This window comes from Dasypus novemcinctus, chromosome 18, assembly GCF_030445035.2.
Source record: "Dasypus novemcinctus isolate mDasNov1 chromosome 18, mDasNov1.1.hap2, whole genome shotgun sequence".
Classification (NCBI taxonomy): Eukaryota; Metazoa; Chordata; class Mammalia; order Cingulata; family Dasypodidae; genus Dasypus; species Dasypus novemcinctus.
Genome location: NC_080690.1, coordinates 1,178,823 through 1,201,635, shown reverse-complemented (window position 1 = coordinate 1,201,635; position 22,813 = coordinate 1,178,823). Strand labels below are relative to the sequence as shown.

Genomic DNA, 22,813 nt, shown 5'->3' with positions numbered 1-22,813 from the left:
CCCCGTGGGAGCGCTTTCGGTCTCTCTCCATTGAGCGCAACGGTAGCTGTGGGGCTTTCGCAGAGGCACTTGATCACAGTGAGAAAGCTGCCTTCTCTTCCTTTCAAAGTGTTTTTATCAAGAAAGGGTGCTGTTTTGTCAAATGCCTTTTCTGCATCTGTTTCACTGTTCTTGCATGCCGCCCCCACTTCACATCGGGCTCCGCACCGTCCTGCTGCCCAGCGCCGTCCGCCAAGTCCTCTGCTTCTCCCTGCCGCCACGCCTTGGCCATGGATCCCACCCTGGCCCTCGGTGGGCCTGTGTGGGGGCAGCTGTCCGGCACCTGTGAGGAGCCGCCTGCCCCAGCCCAGCTCCAGCACCAGCGACGGGCGGTGAGCGCACTGGCCTGCGGCGGCGGGTGGGCAGCAGCGACGTGTGCGTGAGACACTGCCCTGGGCAGGGGTATGGGGTGGGGAGGGGTCGTGTGGGTCTGTGCACAGGGGCCGCAGCCCGGGGGGCTCAGCAGTGCAGGGGCCGGCACGGGGTCATCCGCGGCAACAGGGACGGCTGGGCCGGGCTCAGCCGGCCGGAGCGGGGGCAGCTGAGCCTGGAGGCCTCGGAGCAGCGCTAACCTTCACTGAAGTGTGAAGGGAAGTCCTGGGGTGGGTGTGAGAGAGCAGTGACATGGTGTAAGCTGGCGGGGTCGCCCTGGCCCCGGGAAGGGCTGCGGGGTCCAAGGGAGAGCAAGGATTCATCAGGACGGCCATCGTGGCACGAGGTGGCGGCAGGGGGAGACCTGAACCGCTGTTTCGAGGAGTCAGTGTGAGGGGGGAGGGTCCACCTTGGCCCCTGAGACTGCCCTGGGCTGGCCCAGCGCTCTGGCAGTCCACCGTGTATTTCCTGTTGACGAGCCCCCGGCCATGGCTTAAGTGGTCTCCTGGGAAACGGTGGGGAGGGCCCGGGTGGAGCCTGGAATCAGCGTCTGGGTCCTGGGGTCTCTGCCTGCCTCGTCCTCCTCACTGGTCAGCATGTAGGATTCCCCCAGAACTGCCTTTCTCCTGGTTGAGCTTGGAACACATTAGTGATCAAACTTGAGCGTAGCCAAAGAATTCCAAGTCTCATCACAGGCCAAGGCTGTAGGCAGGATGGGTTCATGGGTGAGTTCCAAAGAGCAAGATGAGGTCCTCCCTGGACTCAGGCGGGCAGGCCACGCTCCAGGTCAGCCCTGCTGGTGTCCAGGCTCCCGCTCCACATCACAGCAGCACTCGGCGCTTCCTCTCCCTCAGTCCCCTCAGCCCTGATGTCGGCTCACGGGTGCCCCAGTACAGGCGAGGGTCCGGGCGGACAGCTCAGGCTGGAGACCACTGCCTTCCACAGCGGCCGGGCAGCCAGACCAGGAGGAAGGGCGAGCACAGCCAAGGTGGACGCAGGGCCCAGCCTCGGGGGTGAGAGCAGCAGACCAGGAAGCAGAGACGGCCCAGGAGCGTCCACGGGGGGACAGGATCATCCACAGGGGCCCAGGACTGTCCACAGGGGTAGGACTGCCCACACGGCAGGACCGTCCACGGGGCGGACCACCCATGGGCAGGTGTAGTTCAGAGGCCTTAGTTCAGGGCAGGAGCTGCATCACCTTCCAGAACAGCGAGTTGAGACCCCGCAGGGCCCAGGCCGGGCTGCCTGAGAACAGGCGTGGACAGAGGCCTGGCCTTCTCGGCCTCCTCGCCCTGCTGGTGAGGCACGGCCAGCCTCCTGTGGGAGGAGCGCACCCAGCTCTTGACACCTTCCATCCCTGCCTGGAGTGTTCTTCAGGCCCCAGGGACCTGGGCAGGCGCTGAGGGGCTGGGAGCGCTCTCTCTGGAATGCTCTGAAATCTAGAAAGCACCGAGCGGCTGGACCGCCCGAGCAGCGCCGCGTTGGCGCTGGTTCTCAGCTCAGAAAAAACAGCGACGGGATGTGCCCTTGGCCGGCTGGGCCTGTGGCATGGAAATCTTGGAGCACAGCCTGCCGAGTCGTGTTTCTGGAGAAAGGCCGAGGGGTGCTCCCCCCAGCCCCCGGGGCTTGTCCTCCCAGAGGTCAGCGGTCAGAGGGCCTGCTGCTTGGGCGCCCGGCTCCGGCCCTGCGTGTCCCTGCGTCGCTCTGCGCGCAGCCTCTGAGCGTCATCCCTGCCCAGGCCCGTGTAGAGATGCCCCCGAGCCTGGCACACACGTGCCCTCCTGCGGCCGCCTCGCTGTGCTTGCCACCCCGGCCCGCGCACTTGCCGCCAAGGACGGTGACTGAGTCGTGACCTGTGCTGGGCCTGGCCCACTCTAATGGAGGCTGGTTGTGAAGAGAGGTGGGCCCCGGGGGGTCGCGGCACGGTCACGGCACAGCTGCGTCCTGACCGCAGCCCAGCGCGGCCTCCGCCATGGCTCGGGCCTGCCATGCCAGCGGGTCGGGGTCGCCCAGCCCACGCGGCAGGTCTTCCCGCAGTGGCGCCAGCTGAGCACATCCCAGAGTCTTTGAAACTCAGGCCGTGCTCCCTGCTGGGGCCTTGGTTCTGTTGTTGTGTTGGTGACTCTGAATGTAAGATTCTGTCATCACTTTTGTTGTAGATCTGTATCAGCCAAAGGGGAGCTGATGCAAAACACCAGGAATGGGTTGGTTTTTATAAAGGGTATTTATTTGGGGTAGGAGCTTACAGACACCAGGCCATAAAGCATTGATTACTTTCCTCACCAAAGTCTATTTCCACGTGTTGGAGCAAGATGGCTGCCGACGTCTGCCAGGGCTCAGGCTTCCTGGGTTCCTCTGGGCTCAGCTTCTCTTTTCTCCACAAGGTCAGCTGGAGACTATCAGGTGAACGGCTCTGTCTCTCTCCCTGGGCCTCCAGCTTCAGCATCAAACTCCAACATGAAAAGCCTTCAACTTTATGGGAAGCAGTTGTGGCTCAGCTGATATAGAGCATCTGCCTACCACATGGGAGGTTCAGGGTTCAAACCCCGGGCCTCCTTGACCCGTGTGGAGCTGGCCTATGCACAGTGCTGATGCGCGCAAGGAGTGCCGTGCCACGCAGGGGTGTCCCCCGCATAGGGGAGCCCCATGCGCAAGGAGTGCACTCTATAAGGAGAGCCGCCCTGTGTGAAAAAAGTGCAGCCTGCCCAAGAATGGCGCCGCACACACGGGGAGCTGACACAGCAAGATGATGCAACAAAAAGAAACACAGATTCCCGGTGGTGCTGACAAGAATGCAAGTGGACACAGAAGAACACACAGTGAATGGACACAGAGAGCAGACAACTGGGGGGGGAGGGGAAGGGGAGAGAAATAAAAATAAATCTTTTTTTTTTAAAGTGGAAAGGGGAGGCGAGGCAGGGGGCCTGGGCGTTAGCCTGGGGCGGTGCCTGGCAGCCGGCCCTCGTGGACCCCCCGTGGACCTGCCCTATCTCTGGCTCGACGTGGGACCTGGAAGGCAGACACTGGAGGTGGAGGGTGGGGCCCGGGGAGCCCCCCGTGGGCGTGGAGCAGAGGGCACGCGGGCAGGTCAGCAGCCGCCCGGGGAGCTTCTCGGATGCATGTTTTTTCAAAACCAAAAAAGGCAAACTTGGCAGTACATTCGTTCATTATTTCCTCACCTCTTTTGTCTCTCAAAGCTTAGCAATACTGAAACTACCCCGTAAGGCACAGCTGCCGGCGACGTGTCCCCGTCAGTGGTTTTGTGGCTGGGACCCTGCACCCTCACCCCTTGTCCTCCCTGCTCGCCAGGAGCCCCAGCTAGCAGTCGCGCTCGTCTGCACCCCGCCTTGTCCTTCCAAGCCAGCGCCGCGAGAGCCTGAGCCTCCAGCGTCGTCTTCGCTGGCGGGCACGGTGGGGGTTAAACTTCATTAGGAAATGGCCCTTCCTGGTTCCCGGGTGCGTCCCCTGCCCTGAGGGGCCACGTGCCCGGCAGAGGCTTCGGACTGGCACTGGCAGCAGAGCCGCCTGCCACGGGCTGCCCTGGCCACGCTGTGCTCGTGGGCACGCTCGTCACGGGGCCGCTGAGCCCTGGGCCTGTGGCAGGTGCAGCTGAGGACCTGAGCAGCCATGTGGCTAGCGGCCACTGGACTGGACAGCACAGCTCTGGACGCCCTGAGAAACCTGCCCTGCTCCCACAGCCCAGCACCGGCACGGCCCACCTCCCAGACAGCGTCCTCAGCCAGTGCCGAGTGGACACGTCCCCACCGTCCAGCCGCAGGACATACACCCGGAGGACGAGCTGGCCGGGCAGGGCAAGACCCAGGCCCTGAGGCCCTCGGGTGCGAGCCCCGAGCCCGGCGTGGCGCAGCCTGCAGAGGCTGGGACTGAGGGGCTGCCTGGGGAGTGGCGTCCGCAGCGCTGCTTCCTTCTTGGGAGCCACGTGGCCGGGGGCGGGCGGTGGGGCTGCTCTTCCTGCGTGCAGGCGGCGTCGCTCTCTGGGCCTCGGCCTGGGCACTGGCTCGCTGTGGGCACCACGCCCTCGGCTCCTGAGGAGGCTGGCGTTAAAATCATGGTGTCCACTGCACACCCAGGCTGCAGCCTTCCTCCTGGGAGGCCTTTGGCCTTGCGTCCGAGCGGCCGCGGAGGCCGTCACCACTGAGGGTCCCTGGGCGTGGATCGCAGGAAGCCTTGGGCGCAGACAGCTGTGGACAGGCGTGTGGCCCTGAGTGCCGCACTCTCCTCATCTCTTCCCCTGCACCTGCCTCAGCCCTGGTCCTTTGTTTGTGGACTTCTGTGTGCAGACTGTCGGAGCGCAGTGCGGCCAGCCCTGGGCGTGGCGGGGAGCCCGGCCTCATCCCCACCCGCCCCTGTCCGAGGGGGCCCCAGGCAGCCTGCAGGCCGGGAGTTGAGGCTGCTTGGGGAAGATGAAGCGGCAGGGAGCCGCTGGCCTGCCAAGAGCTGCCCCAGGCAGGCGCGCGGTGGCAGGAGACAGGAGACGCGGTCGCACCCGCCTGCACAGCCTGGTTGAGGCGCCTCCCGCAGGGCGGGTGGGGCCACGCAGGCTCCGCCATCGGGACGGGCTCAGACTGGAGTGGAGAGCGCGGCCTCTGCAGGGACGCAGGCGCCGCTGGGCCCGCGCACACCGTAGGCGTTGGGCCGCCTCTGGGAGACCCTCCTCTGAGCCCTGTGGGTCTCGGCTGTGAGAGGGGTCTCAGGCCTCGAGGGGCTTTCCTGGGGGCCGGCCTGGTGCAGCCTCCGCTGGCCGGTGGTCTCCCAGGCCTCATCCAGCTCCGGCAGAGGCTTCCCCTGAAGTGTGTCAGAGCCGCCGCCAGGCCCGGCGCCAGCGCAGGCCACGGACTGCGCACTCCATCGCACCCCGACGCGCCTGTGCCTCTGTTCCCCGCGCGGGGCTGGGGGCCGGATGTGGGCTGGACCTCGGGGAGCGGCAGCTCAGGACTCGGCACCCCTGAGGGTCCCGACTCACCTGCACGGGCGCAGCACCTGTTTAACCTGCTCCAGCACCTGGAGGGCGCAGGTGGGACGAGGGGCGGGAGCCTCGTGAGCTGACCAGGTGCCCAGGTATCTGCACTCAGGGCACGGCTGCAGAAGGGACAGGCCCCTCGCATCGGCCGGGTGGGCATTCTGGCGGCGATGGGAACCTGCCCCCCGCGACGTGGCCCGCTGCCCCTTCGTCCGTCTGTCCTTAGCCACGTCGCCCTCTCCTTCGCGTTGCTTTTTCTGTTCGTGCACCCTTTGGTCCATCTCTCGCAGCCCACGTGCACTCCGGGATCACCGGGGCTTGGCCGTGTGTGTCTGCAGACGGATCCCAGCAGAGCCCCAGCTTGGAGCCGGTGGCAGCTGCCCCAGCCCTGGGGGTCCTGGCGCCCCAGCCGCGCGGCTCCGCCACGTGCCTTGAGGTTGCACCATTCCCAGCAGGGCAACCCCTGCCCACAGATGCCCACCGAGCTCGGGAAGCCATTCGGAGCCCCCACCCACGCACGTTCTCCCCTGGCCCCCTCATAACCTCCCCCGTCTCCCCTCTCGCAGGCTCCGTGGGGACCCCCCTGCCGGGAGTGGAGGTGCGCATCGTCTCGGAGAGCCCTCAGAGGGGGCACGCTGCCTACACTGTCCACGCCGAGGGGGATGAGCACACGACCCGGGTAGGTGGGCGCACCCTGGGCCTGGCAGCAGCCCCTCAGCCCAGAATCAGACAAGACGGCCCCTGTGGTGGGCGGCCTCAGGGACGGGCGTCAGGGCTCAGGCGTGGCCTCTGTTGGCCGCAGAAAGGGGTCAGGGGGCGAGGGGGGCCTGAGGAGAGCAGGGTGCCCAGGCCCAGGCCCCGCACTGCACTCCCCAAGGCTTGGTCCCTGGGCTGGCCTGGACACGGGTCGTTCCAGCCGGTGCCCCCGAGGGCCGGAGAGGGCAGCGGTCGTGGAGGGCTGCAGTATCCCCGGCCTGGCCCCTCCACGTGCTGCCGGGCACCGCCTGAGCCCGTGTGCCCCCGCCCCGTGCTGCAGCCTCAAGTCCGGGGGGAACCCCACGCCCTGCTCGCTCTCCCCGGGCTGCCTCTGCGGTGCTCCCACCCTCGCCTGCTGGCGGTCGGTGCTGGTGGCCGCCCCCACCCCTGGGGGTCCTCACTCAGGCCCTGGCTCTGGGCTGGTGCCTGCGCCGTCCCCGCTGCCTTGATGGGGCCCCTGCGTCAGGTTGGCCTCCCAAGGGGCACGGGCAGGCGGGCTCGCAGGTGGCACAGGGGTCACCAGTCACCTGGGGCGCACCGGCTGTGTCCACCTGCTTGGCAGAAGTGCCAGAGAGAAGGGGCGGGCGGGCGCGGAGCAGCTCCAGCCTCGAGTTAGAAATGGTTTAGCTGCTCCGCCCCACAGCACCGCTGCCCTCACCCGAACCTTGCGTGGCCCCTCTGCGCCTTGCCCAGGTGGCTCTGTCTACAGAGTTGTCACCGAAACGTCCTCGGTGGCTCCGCCTCCTGGTAGAGAAGCCGCCCTGCTCCGTGGGGCCTGCCTGGGCCAGGAGAGGAGAGCAGGCAGCGGCCAGCAAGCTCGTGCTGGGCGGAGATGAGAAAACAGGGCGGGTTTGGTATAGCGGCTACGTCCTCTAAAATGACCCCACCAGGTCGGGCGCCAGGGGCAGGCCAGGGCAACCGTCTTTTTTTTTTTTCCGAATTCTCAAGAGAGTTTGTTCTCTTTTTTTAAAGAAGATATATTTTTTATTTATTTCTCTCCCCTTCCCCCAACCCCAGTTTTCTGTTCGTGTCCATTTGCTGCGTGTTCTTGTTTTTGTCCACTTCTGTTTTTGTGAGCAGCACGGGAATCTGTTTCTTTTTATTGCGTCATCTTGCTGCATCAGCTCTCCGTGTGTGCAGCGCCATTCCTGGGCAGGCTGCACTTTCTTTTGCGCTGGGCAGCTCTCCTTACGGGGCGTACTCCTTGCGATTGGGGCTCCCCTATGCGGGGGCCACCCCTATGTGGCACGGCACTCCTTGCACGCATCAGCACTGCGCGTGGGCCAGCTCCACATGGGTCAGGAGGCCCCGGGTCACCCCCACCCCGCCGGGACAGCCTCGTGGCGCTCAGCTGGGGCCGTGACGTGGCCATGTCCTCTGAGGGCTCAAGCTGCGCTTCGTCGGAAGCCCCCTTTGTACTGCTGGACCCTAGAGGGTCGTCCAGAAGGAGCCATTTTACTCTCCCATGGGTTCACTTGAAGGAGAAAGGCCCCTTGCCGTGGCGTGGTGCCCAGTCCCAGGCGCCGAGCTGGGCCTGCAGCCTCGGCACAGAGCAGGCCTCGGCCTCGGCCTCGGGAGCTCCGGCATCGTGCGCCTGACCGTGACAGCGTTCACTGGCTTCTCGAGTCCTTGGAAAACGGGGCTGCGTGAGGAGCCGGCGGAGCGAGGGCGGCACCGGGCACCCCGGCGCGGGAGCAGTGTTGCTCGTGGGGCATCAGGCCCGGCGCGGGCTGCGGCTCTGCCAGCTCCCTGCTCCCGCTCCCGGCGGCCCCTCCACTCTCTCTCCAGGGAGCCCTGAAAGAGACGGAGCCCCGAGGGGCCCGGGAGCCAGGCGGCCTGGACCCCTGGGGGAGCTCGGGTCCTGCCACTGCCCATGACACGTCGCCATGGAGACCAGGCCCCAGCACCCGCCCTGCCGGGGTGCATGGCCACCGTCACGAAGGGGTCACATTGCCATGGACACTGGCTAGGACGCCAGGAAGGCTCCCGGCACTGAGGACCCCTGGCGTGCTCGCTTCCGCACATGGGTCTTGAAAACGCGGAGCTTCGCGTCATTGCTGAGCCGGGAGGGTCGGCCGAGCACGTGCAGGTCGTGCCTGGGCCCAGGAGGCTGGTGTTCTCACCCTCGGGATGGCGGGAGGTGTTTTGAAGACTAAATCTCTTAGTAAGAAATAATTTCAAACTTAGAGGGAAGTTGCAAGAAGAAACAAACAGAGCACCCATCTCTTGGCCCAGGAGCGCCCCATGGTGTCACCCCCCAGCCCCTTGCCCCGCTGCCTGCTGCCAAAACTCAGGGTGCACGTGGAAACTCAGCGCAGGTTCTGCTTCCACACGTAGCGCTGCCACGGGCGTCGCACGGCATCTCCTCACCGTGGGGCTCGGCCCAGGCCGGGCGCTGCCTTCACGGCCCTGGCAAGCAGCCGCGGGGTTTCTGGACGCCTCGTTGTCGCGCTTAGTCAGGCTGCACCACATTGGACTTGAGCGCCCGCCCCAGCCACACCTGCAGCGCACGGCACTCCCGAGGAGAGGCCATGCCGTGCCTGGGCCGACGGAGCAGGAGGGTCCACGGGTGGCGGTGGGCTTGGCACCTGGGGGGAGACCCTCAGCAGGGCCCCGGGTGCTCCAGGCCCCACACGCTCCTTCACCCACTTCCATGTCCCACCCCCTGCACACACCAGCATGCGCAGGGCCCCTGGGCCGGGCACATGGGGCATCGGACATGGCGTGGCCCGGAGCTGCAGTGAGGAGCGAGCCCACCCCAAGGCGCAGGCCTGCCCTGCAGAGGGTGTCCCGCGGGCAGGAGCCAGGGCCTCCTCGGAGAGGGGCGCAAGGCAGAGGGCAGCGCTCACCGGGAAGGGGAGCCCTCCTGCTCGCAGCAGGCCGGGGCCACAGGGCAGGGGACGCAGCCGGAGGCCCAGCAGCCCTCGAGGCAGAGGTGGCCTGTGGAAGGTGGGCTGGCCCAGCACCAAGAGCAGAGCACCACGCCTGGGCAGGTGCCAGCAGGTGTCAGTGCCAGGACATTGGCACAGGCCTGCCTCTCGCGCCCTGGTGTCCTTGGCCCCTAGGGGTGGCGGCGGGAAGAGTGCAGTGCGCCCTGGGGTGGAGCCGCCTTGGAGCAGGCAGCGGGGCGCAGGGAGGGGCTCAGGCCAGATGCAGGAGTTGGGGCTGGCCGGAGCTGGGTGAGGCGGGCTGGACGGGCCTCCCCCTTGCCCACCGTTGCCCGGTACAGCGCTGGGCCAGCCCTCAGCGGCCAGGCGTGCCCTGGAGAGCCCCTTCCCTGAGCCATGCACCCCAGGACCCACTGTCCCTGTCCTCTCAGTCTCCAGTCACACAGAGGGCGCTGGCCCACGGCGCAAGGCCACCTTGCGGCCATTCACTCCCCGTCCCTCCTAGCGCCACCACGTGGGCCTCGCGGTTCTGCTTGTTCTGAGGGACTAAGTCTAACATGCCGTGTGTGTTTCCTGTGCTTCCTCCTTCCTCTCTGTGACTAACGTCACGTCCTTAAACTCATCCTGTGTCCTGCTGGGCCGTCTGCGCGGGGCAGTGCCGCGCTGCTCCGTGCAAGCCCACCGCATGCCGGGCCCGACCTCCGCAGCGAGCGCCAGCCAGGCGCCCCCAGCAGTGTCCTGTGTGCTGAGGCCAGCGCTGAGGTCCTCACCGCCTGCCGTGGTCGGCCCTCGTGCCGGCAGGCGCTGGGCGTGGCCTGTGTCCACGTGAGCCTCGTGGCTCCCACGTGGCCTTCCCAGATGGCGGAGGCGCCATTTCCGTGCCTGTCTCTTCATGTGCGCACCTGCCGTTTGGATTTCCTGTTTGCTGAGGTGGCATTTGCCTACTTCTGACTTGCCCACTTTTCTGTTGGGCGACCGTTTTTCTGCCTCTTTCCTCGTCCAGCTAAGCTACGTTCATGGGCGAGTTCGCGACTCAGGACGCTGCCGGCCGCCTACTCCTGGGCTTCCCGTCAGCGGGCGGCCTTGGTCCTCCTCCCCTGGTGGGTGCCACTGCCCTTCCCCAGTCCAACTCCACGAGCACCTGCTCTGCCGTGCCTGCGGCCCCCCCGGGAGCCTCTGGTCCTAGCGGGAGGCTATTCCACCTTCGCGGTCTCCTCCAGCCTCTGCTGCTTCCCGGCACCCTGCAGAGCAAGCGGGCAACCCCCTGCAGGATTGCCGATTGCGTTGTTTGCTGCTCTGTACCATTTCAGGCCCTGCACTCCCCAGCTGGCCCAGCCCACAGGCCTTGGCGGCGTCTCAGCTCTCCTCCTGCGTGTCCTCTTCTTCAAGCGCCTTGCTTCCCCGGGCGCCGAGCACCGGCCAGGGGCTGTCAGGGATCGTCTCGCAGGAAAGGGGCCGCGCAGGGTATCCAAGGCCTCCTGGGCAACGGGCCTGGGCTCAGGCCATCTCCCCTGGCTGGTGCAGCGGACAGCACCAGGGCAGCCGGCAGCGGGGCCAGCAGCAGGCGCGGCTCTCTGTTCCTTACAGAAAACGAGTTAGTGCATCGTCTGCACATCTGCAGCCTGTCACTCTGGACAGCAGACTGCTGCCCCGGCCACCAGCCCTCCCCCCGCAATGCTCCTCCCAGGCCCTCCCTCATCGCTGCCATCTGCCCCCACAGTGACCTGCCCACTGCGCAGGATCCTCGGGCGGAAGGAGAGGCTGATGGGGCGGGGCTCGAGCTGCAGGGCTGGACGCGTTCCTTGGTGGCTGCGCAGTGCCCGTCCACAGGCCCTCACCTTCCGGCAGCAGCTGGCCGGCAGCAGGCCAAAGGCCGCAGCCCTTGGGTGTGGTGGATTCTCTGTCTTTATCAAAAGCCAGCTAGAGGCAGTGCTGACCCTAAACAGTAGACCTTCCCACGGAAAATTGGCGCTGTACCCCGACTGCTGCAGCGTGGGGCGGGGCTCAACCGCCCTGCACCCCAACTTCTGTCTCCCAGACATCTTTGGGGACTTTCAGGCGTGTCGGACCTCGAGTCTCCTGGCTTCATCTGCTCACCTGAGGGCAGTACTGCCGAGAGGGCGTCCACTCGCTGCGGCCCTGCTGGCCACCGCAGCCTGCAGCCAGACACTCGCAGATACCTGCACAAGAGGGGCGTCATTTTTGAAGCCAGCCGCTCCTGAGCACGGCTGAGGGGGAGCGTGATAGTGAAAGGGGCGACCCCTGGGGCAGCACAGACCCCGAGGTGGGTGGGTCCCTGCGTGTCCTCTTGCCCTGAGGGAGAGCTCAGCACCTCCCAGCGCCCAGGATGGCTCTCCCCGCAGACACAGGGCCGGGGCCTGCGTTCAAGCCACCTGGCAGTCCCCCCAGCCTGGCCCCGAGAGCCCGTGGCCGCGCTTCCCACAGCCGTCTGCGCCGTCACGCAGGACCCCTCAGGGCGAGGCGCTGTCTGTAGTCAGGTGCCATCTTAGATGGTTCACTCTCAGCCACCTCCTCGGACCGCGCCACCGCTGCCCCTCGCGACGCCAGCGACCAGGCACCTGGGCCTCTTGTTCCAGGGCGTCGGAGCTGCGCATTCATTAGCAGCGCACAGGGGACGTGCGTGGGGCTGCTCGGAGCCTCGCCCCGAGGAACCAGCGCTTCTGGTCATGAGGAAAACGAGGGCGTCTTCATTCCTTTGCTTCTTTAGGGCAGAAGCTCCCAGAGAAATTGTGTGAGACCGCGGGTTGGGGAGCGTGCCTGCCGGCTGTGGCTGTGAGGCCGCAGCTGGTGCACGGGCGAGCCTGGAGAGCCTCGGCTGAAAGGGCGGGCGGGCGCGGGCGCGGGTCTGAGGGCCCGAGGCGGTGGGGGGCTGGAGCGCGGTGTGCCCCGAGTCCACTCTCACGGTCCATCGGCGAGCAACAGGTGCCCCGACCTCAGCCAGGTGCCCGTCCCCACTCAGGTGTCCCATTGTCCTCACTCAGGTGTCCCGACCTCAGGCAGGTGTCCCTCTGTCGCTCCAGCGCTGTGCTGTGTCCTTGCCGCCCACACCTGTTGTACTGCAGTGGGGGGGCCGGCGGAAGCCCTGCCACTGGGGCTGGGTACAGCCGAGCTGCTGGTGTCCTCCCTCTCGGGCCCCCGCCCCCTCCTGCCGTGCCAGCCCTGGCTCTAGGCTGCCCTTCTGTCGGTCCACCTGTCCTTTGGGGCCACGCCCCAGGTCCTGGCCCCCTGCTCCTCTGGCCAGCATGTCTGCTTTGCTCCCCTGCCCTGCTATGTGCTCCCCGTGTCTTCAAACACCCCGTTCTGGGAGGCTCCTCCCGGCTACTGAATCAGAGCCTCTCGCCAGGCTCCAGGCGCTGGTGGAGCAGCTCTTCCTTGAGGCTGGCGCTGCGGACTCGCACCTCGCGGGGGGCCGAGGGGATAGCGGGCACCCCCGGCTCCGTGCTCGCTGCTCTGTGGGAAACCCTCCAAGCAGGGGCTCCAGGTGCTTCCTGCCCCTTCGCTGTCCCTTGGCACCTGCAGGAGCAGGGGTCCGGAGGCGGGTCGGGCTGGCCTGTGGTGGGCAGTGGGGTGGCGATAGATGTGGGGGGGGGGGGGGGAACAGGTGCCGCAAGCACCACCCACGCTCGCGGGAGCGCAGCAGAAGAACCAGTCCCAAGGGGCGTTTTTGACACACTTCTCTCACCCTCCTTCTGCAGGTGACCCCAGGGTTCGAGGAGAAGGAAGGGGAGCTCCTGGTCCGGGGACCCTCTGTGTTTCGAGAATACTGGAATAAGCCGGAAGAAACTAAGAACGCATTCACCTCAGACGGCTGGTTTAAAACAGGTGGGGCCTGCCCTGTGTCCCTCTGAGCTTCAGAGCAACTTGCTGGCTGGAGCCTGCGGTGGCAGGATGGCAGTGAGGCTCGGCCACCACAGGGCCTGCTGGGAAGCAGGGCCGCTCATTCCGCACGCGCTGGCTGCAGCCCGCTGGGAAGCGGGGCCGCTCGTCCCGCACGCGCTGGAGGCCCGCTGGGAAGCGGGGCCGCTCGTCCCGCACGCGCTGGCTGAGGCCCGCTGGGAAGCGGGGCCGCTCGTCCCGCACGCGCTGGCTGAGGCCCGCCGGGAAGCAGCTCCCCTCCTGGGCCTCCTGGGCGAGCCACAGCTCTGAACACTCAAAGACCCTTCCCCTGTGCAGCCTCGCAGCTTCAGCCTTATTTTGTAATCTCAGAAGTAGGTCCTGACCTCTTCCACTGCCCCCACTTGGATCACTTTTGGGTATTTGCGATTTGGTAGTAGGCCCGTCATCCCACCACTGAAACTCATCTCCCCTTGTGTCTCCTTCCGAGACAGGCCTTTCATAACTGAAAGTTAAGAAAAGGTGAGTGTAAAAGCCGTGGCTGGAGTCAGTGCAACACCCGCTCCCTGTGCACGGGGCCCAGGGCGCGTGGCAGATGGGGCGGCAGGGGGCCCCCCCTCAGGCCTGAGGCCAGGCGAGGACTCGGGAACGCACCGTCTTCTTGGGGGCTGTGGGCTGTCCCACCCCATCTGCGCTTTCCTGTGGGGTATGTGTTGGTGTGCAGGTGCACACCGGCCCAGCAGCCCCTGCATCTGGAGAGGGCGTGCTGGGGCTGTCACTCCTTCTTGCCTGTCTGTTTCTAAGCATTTGCACTGGGTGACTGGGCATGCGTTATCCTTTAATAATCTTCAGAACGTGGTTTAAGACTCATGATGTCAATGAATTAAGGTCAAGAGCGTCCTCCAGGAGCCAGGCGTGTCTCACGTCGCACGTGTGCCGTCCCTCGGCCAGGCCACGGTGCCCACATGCCACTCCACGCGCAGCTGGGGGGTGGGGCAGAGGAGGGAGCCTCGTGCTGAGCTGCCGCCTGTGCTGCTCTGATGGCGCCCATCGCGGGGAGGCTGCGGCACGGCGTCCCTTTGCACTCAGAGCTGCCCAGATGTGGGAGGTTCGGTGCTTTTATTCCCAGGGAAAGCCAGCAAGGCGTCCCCGGGACCTGGCATCCCGGGCTCCATCCCCGAGGCCAGGCTGCCTGGGGTGCAGCGGCAGGGGACGTGTGCGCGTGCAGGGGTGTGCGTGGGAGCACGCGTCTGCTGTGTGTGCGCACGCGTGTGGGGGCTTCGTCCGACGTGTTCCTCGGCTCCTGCTGAGCGGAGGCCTGGCCGTCCCAGTGCTGTCCCGGTGCAGGCGCATGTCCTGCGCGGTGGTGCTGGGCCCACCAGGCTCTCCGCCTCCACCCCGCTCACGGGAGGCCCCGGCTGCCTCCCCCATCGCCAGCTGCCCAGGCCCCACGTTGTCGAGGATGGGGTCCCTGCGGCTGCTCCTGCCGTGACCGGCTTAGGCTGGGGTGTGAGCTCCCAATGCCACCCTTGCCCTGGGCCCAAGAAAGCGCCGGAGGAAGAGGGCGGGAATCCTGCGCACCCCTCTGCCCCCAGCAGCCCTGCCCCGGCAGCCCCTCCTTGCCACCCCCGGCAGCCTCTCCTTGCCGCCCCCGGCAGCCCCTCCTTGCCGCCCCCGGCAGCCCTGTCCAGCTCCTGGGCATGGTGGAGCCGAGGCAACACCAGGGCAGAGGGCGGGGGGCTCAGGCAGCGAGGCAGAAGCCCCCCCGCAGAGGCCGTGCCGTCACTCGTCTGACCTGCCACCTGCTGCACCTGAGGCCACAGAGGCACAGCCGGGGGGCCCTGCGGTCTTGGGGACACGGCCCCCCCCACCAGCAGGGCCTGGAGGGTGCGGGGCAGCGGGGGCTTCCCCCTGAGGAGGGGACACGGTGCCTCCCTGCAGGCCGCCTGGCCACCCGGTCCACTATCACCCCAAGGCCCGTCGTCCGCCCCCTGCTCCCTGCTGCTGCTCCGACTCCAGCTGCTGGGGTCGGAAGCAGCTCGTCTGTCCACATGGGCAGGCAGGGGTGGCAGGCGCCATGGCACGTCCCCCGGGCACCTGGTGGGTGTCCCTGCCCCCCAGGAGAGGGGCCGAGCGCGTGGTGGGGCCGTCACTCCCAGGGGCCATGGGGCGCACGCACCGGCCTCCAGCCCGCCCGTGGAGACACACACCCAAGGAGCCAGCATCTAGAGGCGCCGCGCCTGCAGCCTCAGGAGGGGTCGGGCGCGGCCACCAGGCTGGCCTCGTGGCCATCTTCCTGTATTTTTAATTTCAGATAAAAAGCCACGGATGCAGCAGGCCAGGCGGGGGCCTGACGGGGCTTTGCAGCCTCCACTCCTGATGAGCGTTTCAGTTGAAAAGGAATAGCATGCATTAATTATCGTAAAGAGACGTCTTTAGAAGAAAATGATTTTGAAATTCAGTTGAATTTCATTGTGATGCACCCCGCACTGGAAGGGAGTGTGTGTGCCTGGCTCCCGGGTGAGGCCTGGAGCGCCCGCCTTTGTCACAGGCCATTAGCGACACAGGCTGCATAATGAGCACACAATCAGCCACAGCTGCCGCTCCTGCTGGGAGAGCGGGATATCAGATAGGAATCAGGACGGATCAGACTTAACCCTTTCCCTGGCCAAACACCGGAGAACCACTGGGAGCTCGTGGGCCAAGAAAGACGGCGGACACAGGCCCGCAGCCCGAGGCACCTGCGTCGGGGAGAGCAGGGCGCCCAGCGCCACGGACGCCAGCAGCCACTGGGCAGGCCCCGAAGGGCGGTGCCAGGGCCTGCGCTGCAGCCCGCGGCAGCTCCCAGCATCCGCAGGCAGGCCACGAGCTCTGTCCCAAGACGCACACCAAGAGCCGGTGCCCAGCAGCGAGGGGCCCACTGCGCCTCCAGAGACCCCCTCCCCTGGCGGAGCTCGTTTCTCAGGGCTGCGGCAGAGGGTCAGCAGCTCCAGGCCCCACGGGGTTGCGCAGGCCCCCAGGCGAGAGGCAGCTGGCCGTGGTGCCAGCAGGACTCGGGAGGAGAGAGGCAACCGTCGCGCTCGGACAGTAGCGGCCGGCCCGTCTCACGGGCGCTGGTTGGGTGTGCGGTCACCACCTCCGGGCAGGCCTCCGCCCTGGCCCAGTGCCACAGGCCCTGGCCGGCCCCTGGAGTGCGGCCGCAGCTGCGCCAGGCCGGGTACGTGCTGTTCTGGGGGTGGAGCTCAGAGGGGCATTTCTGGAGCCCTGTCCCCCCGGCCCAGCCCCTCCCGTTTGGGGTGACTGAGTCTAGGCAGGGCTGCCTGGGTGTCCATGTGGAGCGGCCCCCACGGCGCAGAGCGCGCTGCCCCCCGCTGATGGGCCTGTGGCTCCCGTGGCGCTCGCATCGGGTGTCCTCCAGCTCTGAGCCGCACGCGGCGCTTCTGTTCTGCGGGGCCGCGCAGCTCTGGGGTCCTGCCGCTGAGGGCTGAGGGTCGCCCAAGCCAGGCCACTCGCCGTCAGCCCACGCCCAGGCGAGCGTGGGGCAAAAGGTCCCACACAGCGCGAAGCTGCAGGATGCTCCTCGTTTGTCCTCGAGGCGGTCGGCCCCTGGTGGCACCCTCACGGCGTCGCAGAGAGAACTGGTGCTTGAGCGAGGGGAGACGAGAGCGCGTCTCCAACGTACTTGAAAGAACACGTACACTGTCCCGTCCGGTGGGGAGTAGCGTTAGACTGTGTCACCGAATACAGACAAAGGGGTTTCTAAGTCCTCCTTAACCAGACGACAGACTGTGGGAAAGGAACAGCCACCAGGCCCATCTCGGGGCTTCCCGTTCCCACACCTCCCGTGGCGAGCGCTGCACCTTCAACCACGGCGGCATCTGAAGCCGACAGGACCACCACGGCGGGCAGCGCCCAGGCTCTGTGCGGCTCCAGGCGCGACTCCAGCCTTCGCCAGGGCCGCCCTTGGGATGCTGGCGCCCCACCTTTGGGAAGGGGCATGGCCTCGGTGAGGCGCCCGTCCTCCCAGCCCCCACCACGCCCCTCAGCCACTGCGGGAAGGAAGGAGCCCGCCATAACCGACCCAGCCGCAAACAAGGGCTCTAGAAAATGCCGCCATTCTCGGCCACGTTCTGAAGCTTGAGTTTTGCTGTGTTTGCTTCCAGTTCCCCTGAGCCGTTAGAGGCGGTGCCCTCTGCACCCTCACCCCCCAAGCTGACCCTCTCTCAGATGTGGAGCTGCTTGTTTGCGGCTGTTTGCAGCAGTCGCTGCAAGTGCCTGTGATTGCTCAGCGCTTTTGTGTCACTCTACGTCGCCCCAGCTCCTGCCACGTCCCGTCACCTGCACCTGTCCTTCCTCTCTCACCTGTCCGTCGTCAGGGGGCTGCTGGGATGTTCTCGGGTCTCGCTGTCATGGTGACGCTGGCTCTGGGGGGCCCTGGGCCCTGGCTCTCTGCGCCTGCCGTCTTTCCAAACGTGCGTCCCCAGTGGCTGCCCACGCCACATCCCGCCAACCATGTTTTTGTTTTTTCTGTTGTATTTTAGGAGGTACTGGGGATTGAACCTAGGACCTCGTACGTGGGAAGCAGGCGCTCAGCCCTGAGCTCACCTGCTCCCCACAACCCTGCTTTCTTGGCAGCTCTCGCAGCAAGAACCGATGGCCTGCCCCTGGAGTTCGGCACGGCCGAGCCCAGCCTGGGGGCCCACCTGCACACCTCCTTCGCAGGCGTCACATCGTTATGGTGACCAGGGGTCTCCTTCGTGACCTTTTTCCGGCCTGTGGGTTGTAGATACTCTTCTCTATTTTCTGTGGGTTTTGTCAGGCTTTGATTCTGCACTGGGAGCAAATCCTGTGTGGAGTGGCCTCCTGATAAGAGTTTTGTGTGTTTCCCTGGACAACCAGTGTGCAAACTACTCTGAACAGCCATCCCTGTGGCCGCAGGTCCAGGTGGCACCTCGGGCCCCAGGCGCTTGTGCCAGTCGACTTTGGGCCCCCTGGGCTGTTCCGCAGTGCCCCCACGAGGCTCTGCCACACACATGCACACACCTGTAGGCACGCCTGCAACAGGTGCACGCACCGCATGGCAGGGCCATGCACCCTGCGATGGGTCACGTGCCACGAGATGGGGCCACACGTCACGCGGCGTTCCACGTGCCCCGCAGCAGACCCCCACGTGTGCACGCCCGTGATGTGTCTTCACTCAGGCGCAGTAAAGCTCCCACTTCGTGCACTTTCTAATGTGGCTTATCCGTTGTCACCTGTGTTTTTCCCTACGAATTTGAGGACACGTGTTGGGACCTGTGAGGAGCCTGTTGGAACTCGCTTGGCCTTGCCCGGCCTGTGGCCAGCGGTGAGCGTGACCCAGCCTCCCGGCAGCAGAGATGTCTGGGCTGGGAGGCCAGCTTCCGGAACCCTCTGACCAGCGGCCCCCCTAGCGCGCTTCTGCAGTCCACGAGCACTGCCCACGTGCGTGGCCACTGGGACGGCCTCCCAGGGACCCAGGCAGCTCCCAGCTGCACTGGCCCTACGCTCCGGGGCGGCGTGTCCGACTCCCTCGTGCCTCCGTAGACTCGGTACAAGTGCTGCGCACTAGACGCCAAGCGCTGCCACACGCTCCGTCCTGTTAGGAACGGGACCCGCCCGCCTGTCCTGAGCGGCTTCCCCAGAGCGCTGGAGAGTCTCGACCTGCACGTGCTGACGGCAGAGAACACTCGTGAGGCGGTGGCTCAGGCGGCTGAGCGCCCGCCTCCCACGGGGAGGTCCCTGGTTCGGCTCCTGGTGCCTCCTGAAAAACAAAAATTGACAACAAGCAAAACAAACGAAAAATCCATTTCAGGGGCTGATATGGTTCAGTGGTTGAGTGCCAGCTTCCCACAAATGAGGTCCTGGGTGCAGCCCCCGTACCTCAAAAAAAATTTTATTTCAAGTTCTAAAGGTTTTCCACAGAACTTTTGTTGGCGACACCGTTAGTTGCTCGTGGCCGACAAAAACGGGCGTCTGCTCTGCCCTGGCGTCTCCCGCGCTCCCTCCTCGCCTCCCGCCAGCACCTGCGGGCGCGCCATCAGGGCCTTGCTCGGCTCCCAGCCCTCTGGGGACGCCTCTTAGCCTGGACGCCCTTGAAGCCGTGGGGAGCGCAGGCCCGGAGCGAGCGTGGGGGACGGGCTGGCCAGGAAGGAGGGGCGCCCCGAGCCGGTCCGGCCGTTGGCCTCGAGCGCCGCACGCATCCCCGCGCAGGGCCTGGGCAGCACATGGGGCCACCCTGCCAAAGCTCGGCCCCTCGGCCCCGCCACCGTGTGCCACGGCCCTGGGCAGAAGGGTGCGCCCGCGCCCCAAGTCGGCAGGGTAGGGTGCTGCCGTCACCTATGACGTCCGCAGTGGCCTTGGACAGATGGCCTTTCCAGAGGCAGGGGCTGCTCGGCTGCTAGGAGGATTTGGTTTTGTTTGCTCAAATGAAGGTTGAGTTTTAGGGGTCTGCGCTTCCGAGATGGCGTAACCCTGCGGTCCTCCCCACGCGTCCAGCTCACGGTGGCCCATGGCCCGTGCTGAACCGCGTGCGCTCTGGGGCAGCAGCAGCCCCTCGCCCGGTGCATCCTCCAGAGTCGTGGCTGCTCATTCGGGGGAGGCTCTGCTCCCTCTGGTCTGTGCCATGGCCATATACTTGGCACCCACCCTCGGTCCCTGCCCAGAACCAGGGGCCCCTGGCCCTGCAGAGCCCCCTCCCCGGGCCCCAGTCACTCGGCCGGCTGTGGCTTGGGCCATGTCCCTGAGGGGGCTGTGCCCTACCCTGCCCCTCCCCAGGCCCCAGCCCCCCTGGGACCTGCTGCGGCCTAGCAGGCCCCAGACTCGCTGCCCACTTGCTCTCCCCGCAGGGCTCTCAGTGCTTGTCCCCACCCACCCTGGCCCCGCCCTGCTCCAGTGGGCCCCACGACCCCCTCACCCCGCTGGAAATGCTGTCCCACGTGCGCTCGGCCCCAGCCCTGGGCCCTGCCTGCTTGCTCTCCACTGCGCCCGTCTGGTTCTTCCTGCCAGTGCCTTGCCTGTTCGTAACGATGCGCCTTCCTCCAGAGGACCAGTGGCGCCTCCTGGGCCTTGGAGCTGCAGCCTCTGTGACCTCCTGCTGTGCAGCCCGCACCCAGAGCCCAGGGGAGCCCAGGGGAGGCCAGGGGAGGCCACGCAGGCCGGGGAGCCCAGGGGAGCCCTGGGAGGCCAGGGGAGCCCAGAGGAGGTCGTGCAGACCGGGGAGCCCAGGGGAGGTCAGGGGAGGTCGTGCAGGCCAGGGAGCCCAGGGGAGGTCAGGGGAGGCCAGGGGAGGCCGTGCAGGCTGGGGAACCCAGGGGAGGCCGTGTGGGCCGGGGAGCCCAGGGGAGGCCAGGAGAGGCTGTGAGGGCCGGGGAGCCCAGGAGAGCCCAGGGGAGGCCGTGTGGGCCGGGGAGCCCAGGGGAGGCCAGGAGAGGCTGTGAGGGCTGGGGAGCCCAGGGGAGGCCAGGGGAGGCCGTGCAGGCTGGGGAGCCAGGGGAGCCCAGGGGAGGCTGCGCAGGCTGGGGCTTCTTCCCTTTCCAACAAGCTTTTGTTTTCCCCAAATCAGAGCTGGTCTCTGGCTCCTCCAATTTCTCAGTTCCCCTCGCATTCAGCCCCCATGTGCTGGATTGAGTTGGGTCTCGCAAAGTGCAGGCTCAAGTGCCCTTCCCCCCAGGCCCCAGGGTGTCCTCCCCACAGGCCCCAGGGTGCCCTGACCCCCTTCACCCCCCTCCATCCCCACCGTTCAGTGCTGGGTGGTGGTGCAGAGGGTGGTGGTCCCTGGATGGTGCCGCCGAGAGCCGGGCCAGGCAGAGGGGCGCGGGCCACAGGGCGGAGGGGGCACAGGCCACAGGGCGGAGGGGCACAGGCCACAGGGCGGAGGGGCGCGGGCCGCAGGGCGGAGGGGGTGTGGGCCGCAGGGCGGAGGGGGCACGGGCCGCAGGGCGGAGGGGGCACGGGCCACAGGGCGGAGGGGCGCGGGCCGCAGGGCGGAGGGGCGCGGCCCACAGGGCGGAGGGGGCACGGGCCGCAGGGCGGAGGGGGCACGGGCCGCAGGGCGGAGGGGCGCGGGCCGCAGGGCGGAGGGGCGCGGCCCACAGGGCAGCTGACCTGGCGGTCTCCTGGAGGCCTGCAGCTGCTCCCTCGCCCGTCAGAGGCACGTCCAGTCCTCACCTTAGTTTCTGGCTTGGGGTCTCCCTTCCTTTTAAGGAAGCCCTAGAGCTGACCGCTCCCCTCTGCTGCCTTCGCTGCAGCCCGCGTTTGGGGTGTCCTGCCTTCGTGTTCACACGCCCCAGACACATCCTCGCTTGCTTTGTGATTTCTTCTTTGATGCATCGTTGTTTAATAACGTGTTGTTTAATCCGCACGTGTGTGTTTTCCTTTGCTCTGCCTCCTGTTCCTGATGCGCAGCATCATCCGCTGTGGCCAGGGAGGATAACTGCGTGATTCCGGTGTTTGTTAACGTGTCCTCTGCTGGGTGGAGGTTGTGCTGGCGTCTGCGGCCCCGCTGGTTTAGAGTTTCCCTACTGATCTTCTGTCTAGACGTTCTGGCTCTTCCTGAAAGTGCTGTGTGGGCATCTCCCGCTGCTGACATGGAGCCCTCTGTTTCTCTCCTCAAATCTGTCAGTATTTGCTTCATATACTTTGGGGCCCTGCTGTAGGTGCATATTTATTTACAGGTGTTAGGTCACCTTGTTGAATTGACCCCTTTATCAGCATATAAAGACCTTCTTTGTCCATCGTTACAGTTTTTTTACAAAAGTCCATTTTATCTGTAATTAATACAGTTGCCCTAGCTCTTTTTTGGTTATTACTTGTATAGAATATATTTTTTCCACCCTTTCTCATTCAACCTACTTGTGTCTTTGAATTTAAGGTGAACCTCTGGTAAGTAGCCAATAGTTGGGTTGTGGTTTTTTATCCACCCTGCCAGTCTCTGCATTTTGACTGGAGCGTTTAAGCGTGTACGTTGAAAGCCACTGCTGGTAACGCAGAGCTTTCCTCCAGCCCTTTGCTCTTTAGTCTTTGTAAACCTTACACTTTTTTAGATTCTCAGTTCTTCCGTTCATGCCTACGATCATATTTATTTGTTTTTTTGTGTTGTACCACCTTGAATTCCTTCTCGTTTCTTTATGGATGTATTTTTCATGTTTGATTTGTGGTCGCCATGGGGTTAAAACCTAAGACCCTGAACACGTAGCGATCATCCTTCCTGCTGCGAGCTTGACCTCAGCAGCACACACAGCGCACCACCCCACCCTCCCCCACCGCCTTTGGTCACAAATTACATTTTTGTACATCGTATCTTCACAACCATTGCTTTATCGTTACTTTCACACACCTGCGCTTGCGCACCTGTCGGGAGTGGAGCTGCGTGCACGATACAGCGCGGTGTGCCAGCAGGCGCGTTTGCCGAGCACCTGCAGCAGGGCCTGCCCGCCCAGCGTCCCCCCGGGGGGGGCCCCTTTCACGTGGCCGGGGCAGGGCCGGTGCTGACCAACTCCCTCCGCTTCTGTTTCCCTGCGAGTCTCTTCGTTTTTCTCTCTCATTTCTGACAGGCAGTCTTGACAGGTATAAAATTCTTAGCTGGCAGTTGTTTTCTCTCAGCACGTTAAATTCTGTCCCACTGCTTCCCAGCCTCATGGTTTCTGGTGAGAAGTCGGCACTTAATTTCATGGGGACTCCCTTGTACACCACGCGCTGCTTGTCCCTGGCAGCTTTCGGGCGCTCTCCGTGTCCCTGGCGAGGTGGCGTGGCCGTGCGTGTGGGGATTTCCCTTCACGCCCATTGTGCGTTTCGGATGTGCTGCGCGTGTGCGTCTCCAAGTCTGGGGAGCCTGCAGTCCTGGTTCTGTGGCCCTCCTCGCGGCCCCCCCTCGGCTTCTCCCCAGGGCCCGTATGTGTCTGTT

General features: G+C 65.6%; 1 protein-coding gene across 8 annotated transcripts in view; it reads left to right on the top strand.

Moving 5' to 3' along the window:
• Nucleotides 1-22,813, top strand: part of ACSF3 (acyl-CoA synthetase family member 3) — an 85,989-nt gene that overhangs the window by 42,963 nt on the left and 20,213 nt on the right. For 6 of the 8 annotated variants that reach the window (XM_058279564.2, XM_058279563.2, XM_058279567.1 and 3 more), the window contains exons 6-7: nucleotides 5,959-6,071; nucleotides 12,753-12,879. In XM_058279564.2, coding sequence (XP_058135547.1) covers nucleotides 5,959-6,071; nucleotides 12,753-12,879 — 240 coding nt within the window. Of the gene's footprint in view, nucleotides 1-5,958; nucleotides 6,072-12,752; nucleotides 12,880-15,205; nucleotides 18,823-22,813 lie in introns of those variants that run through there. The other 2 variants (XM_058279570.1, XM_071209036.1) reach the window with 1 other exon arrangement.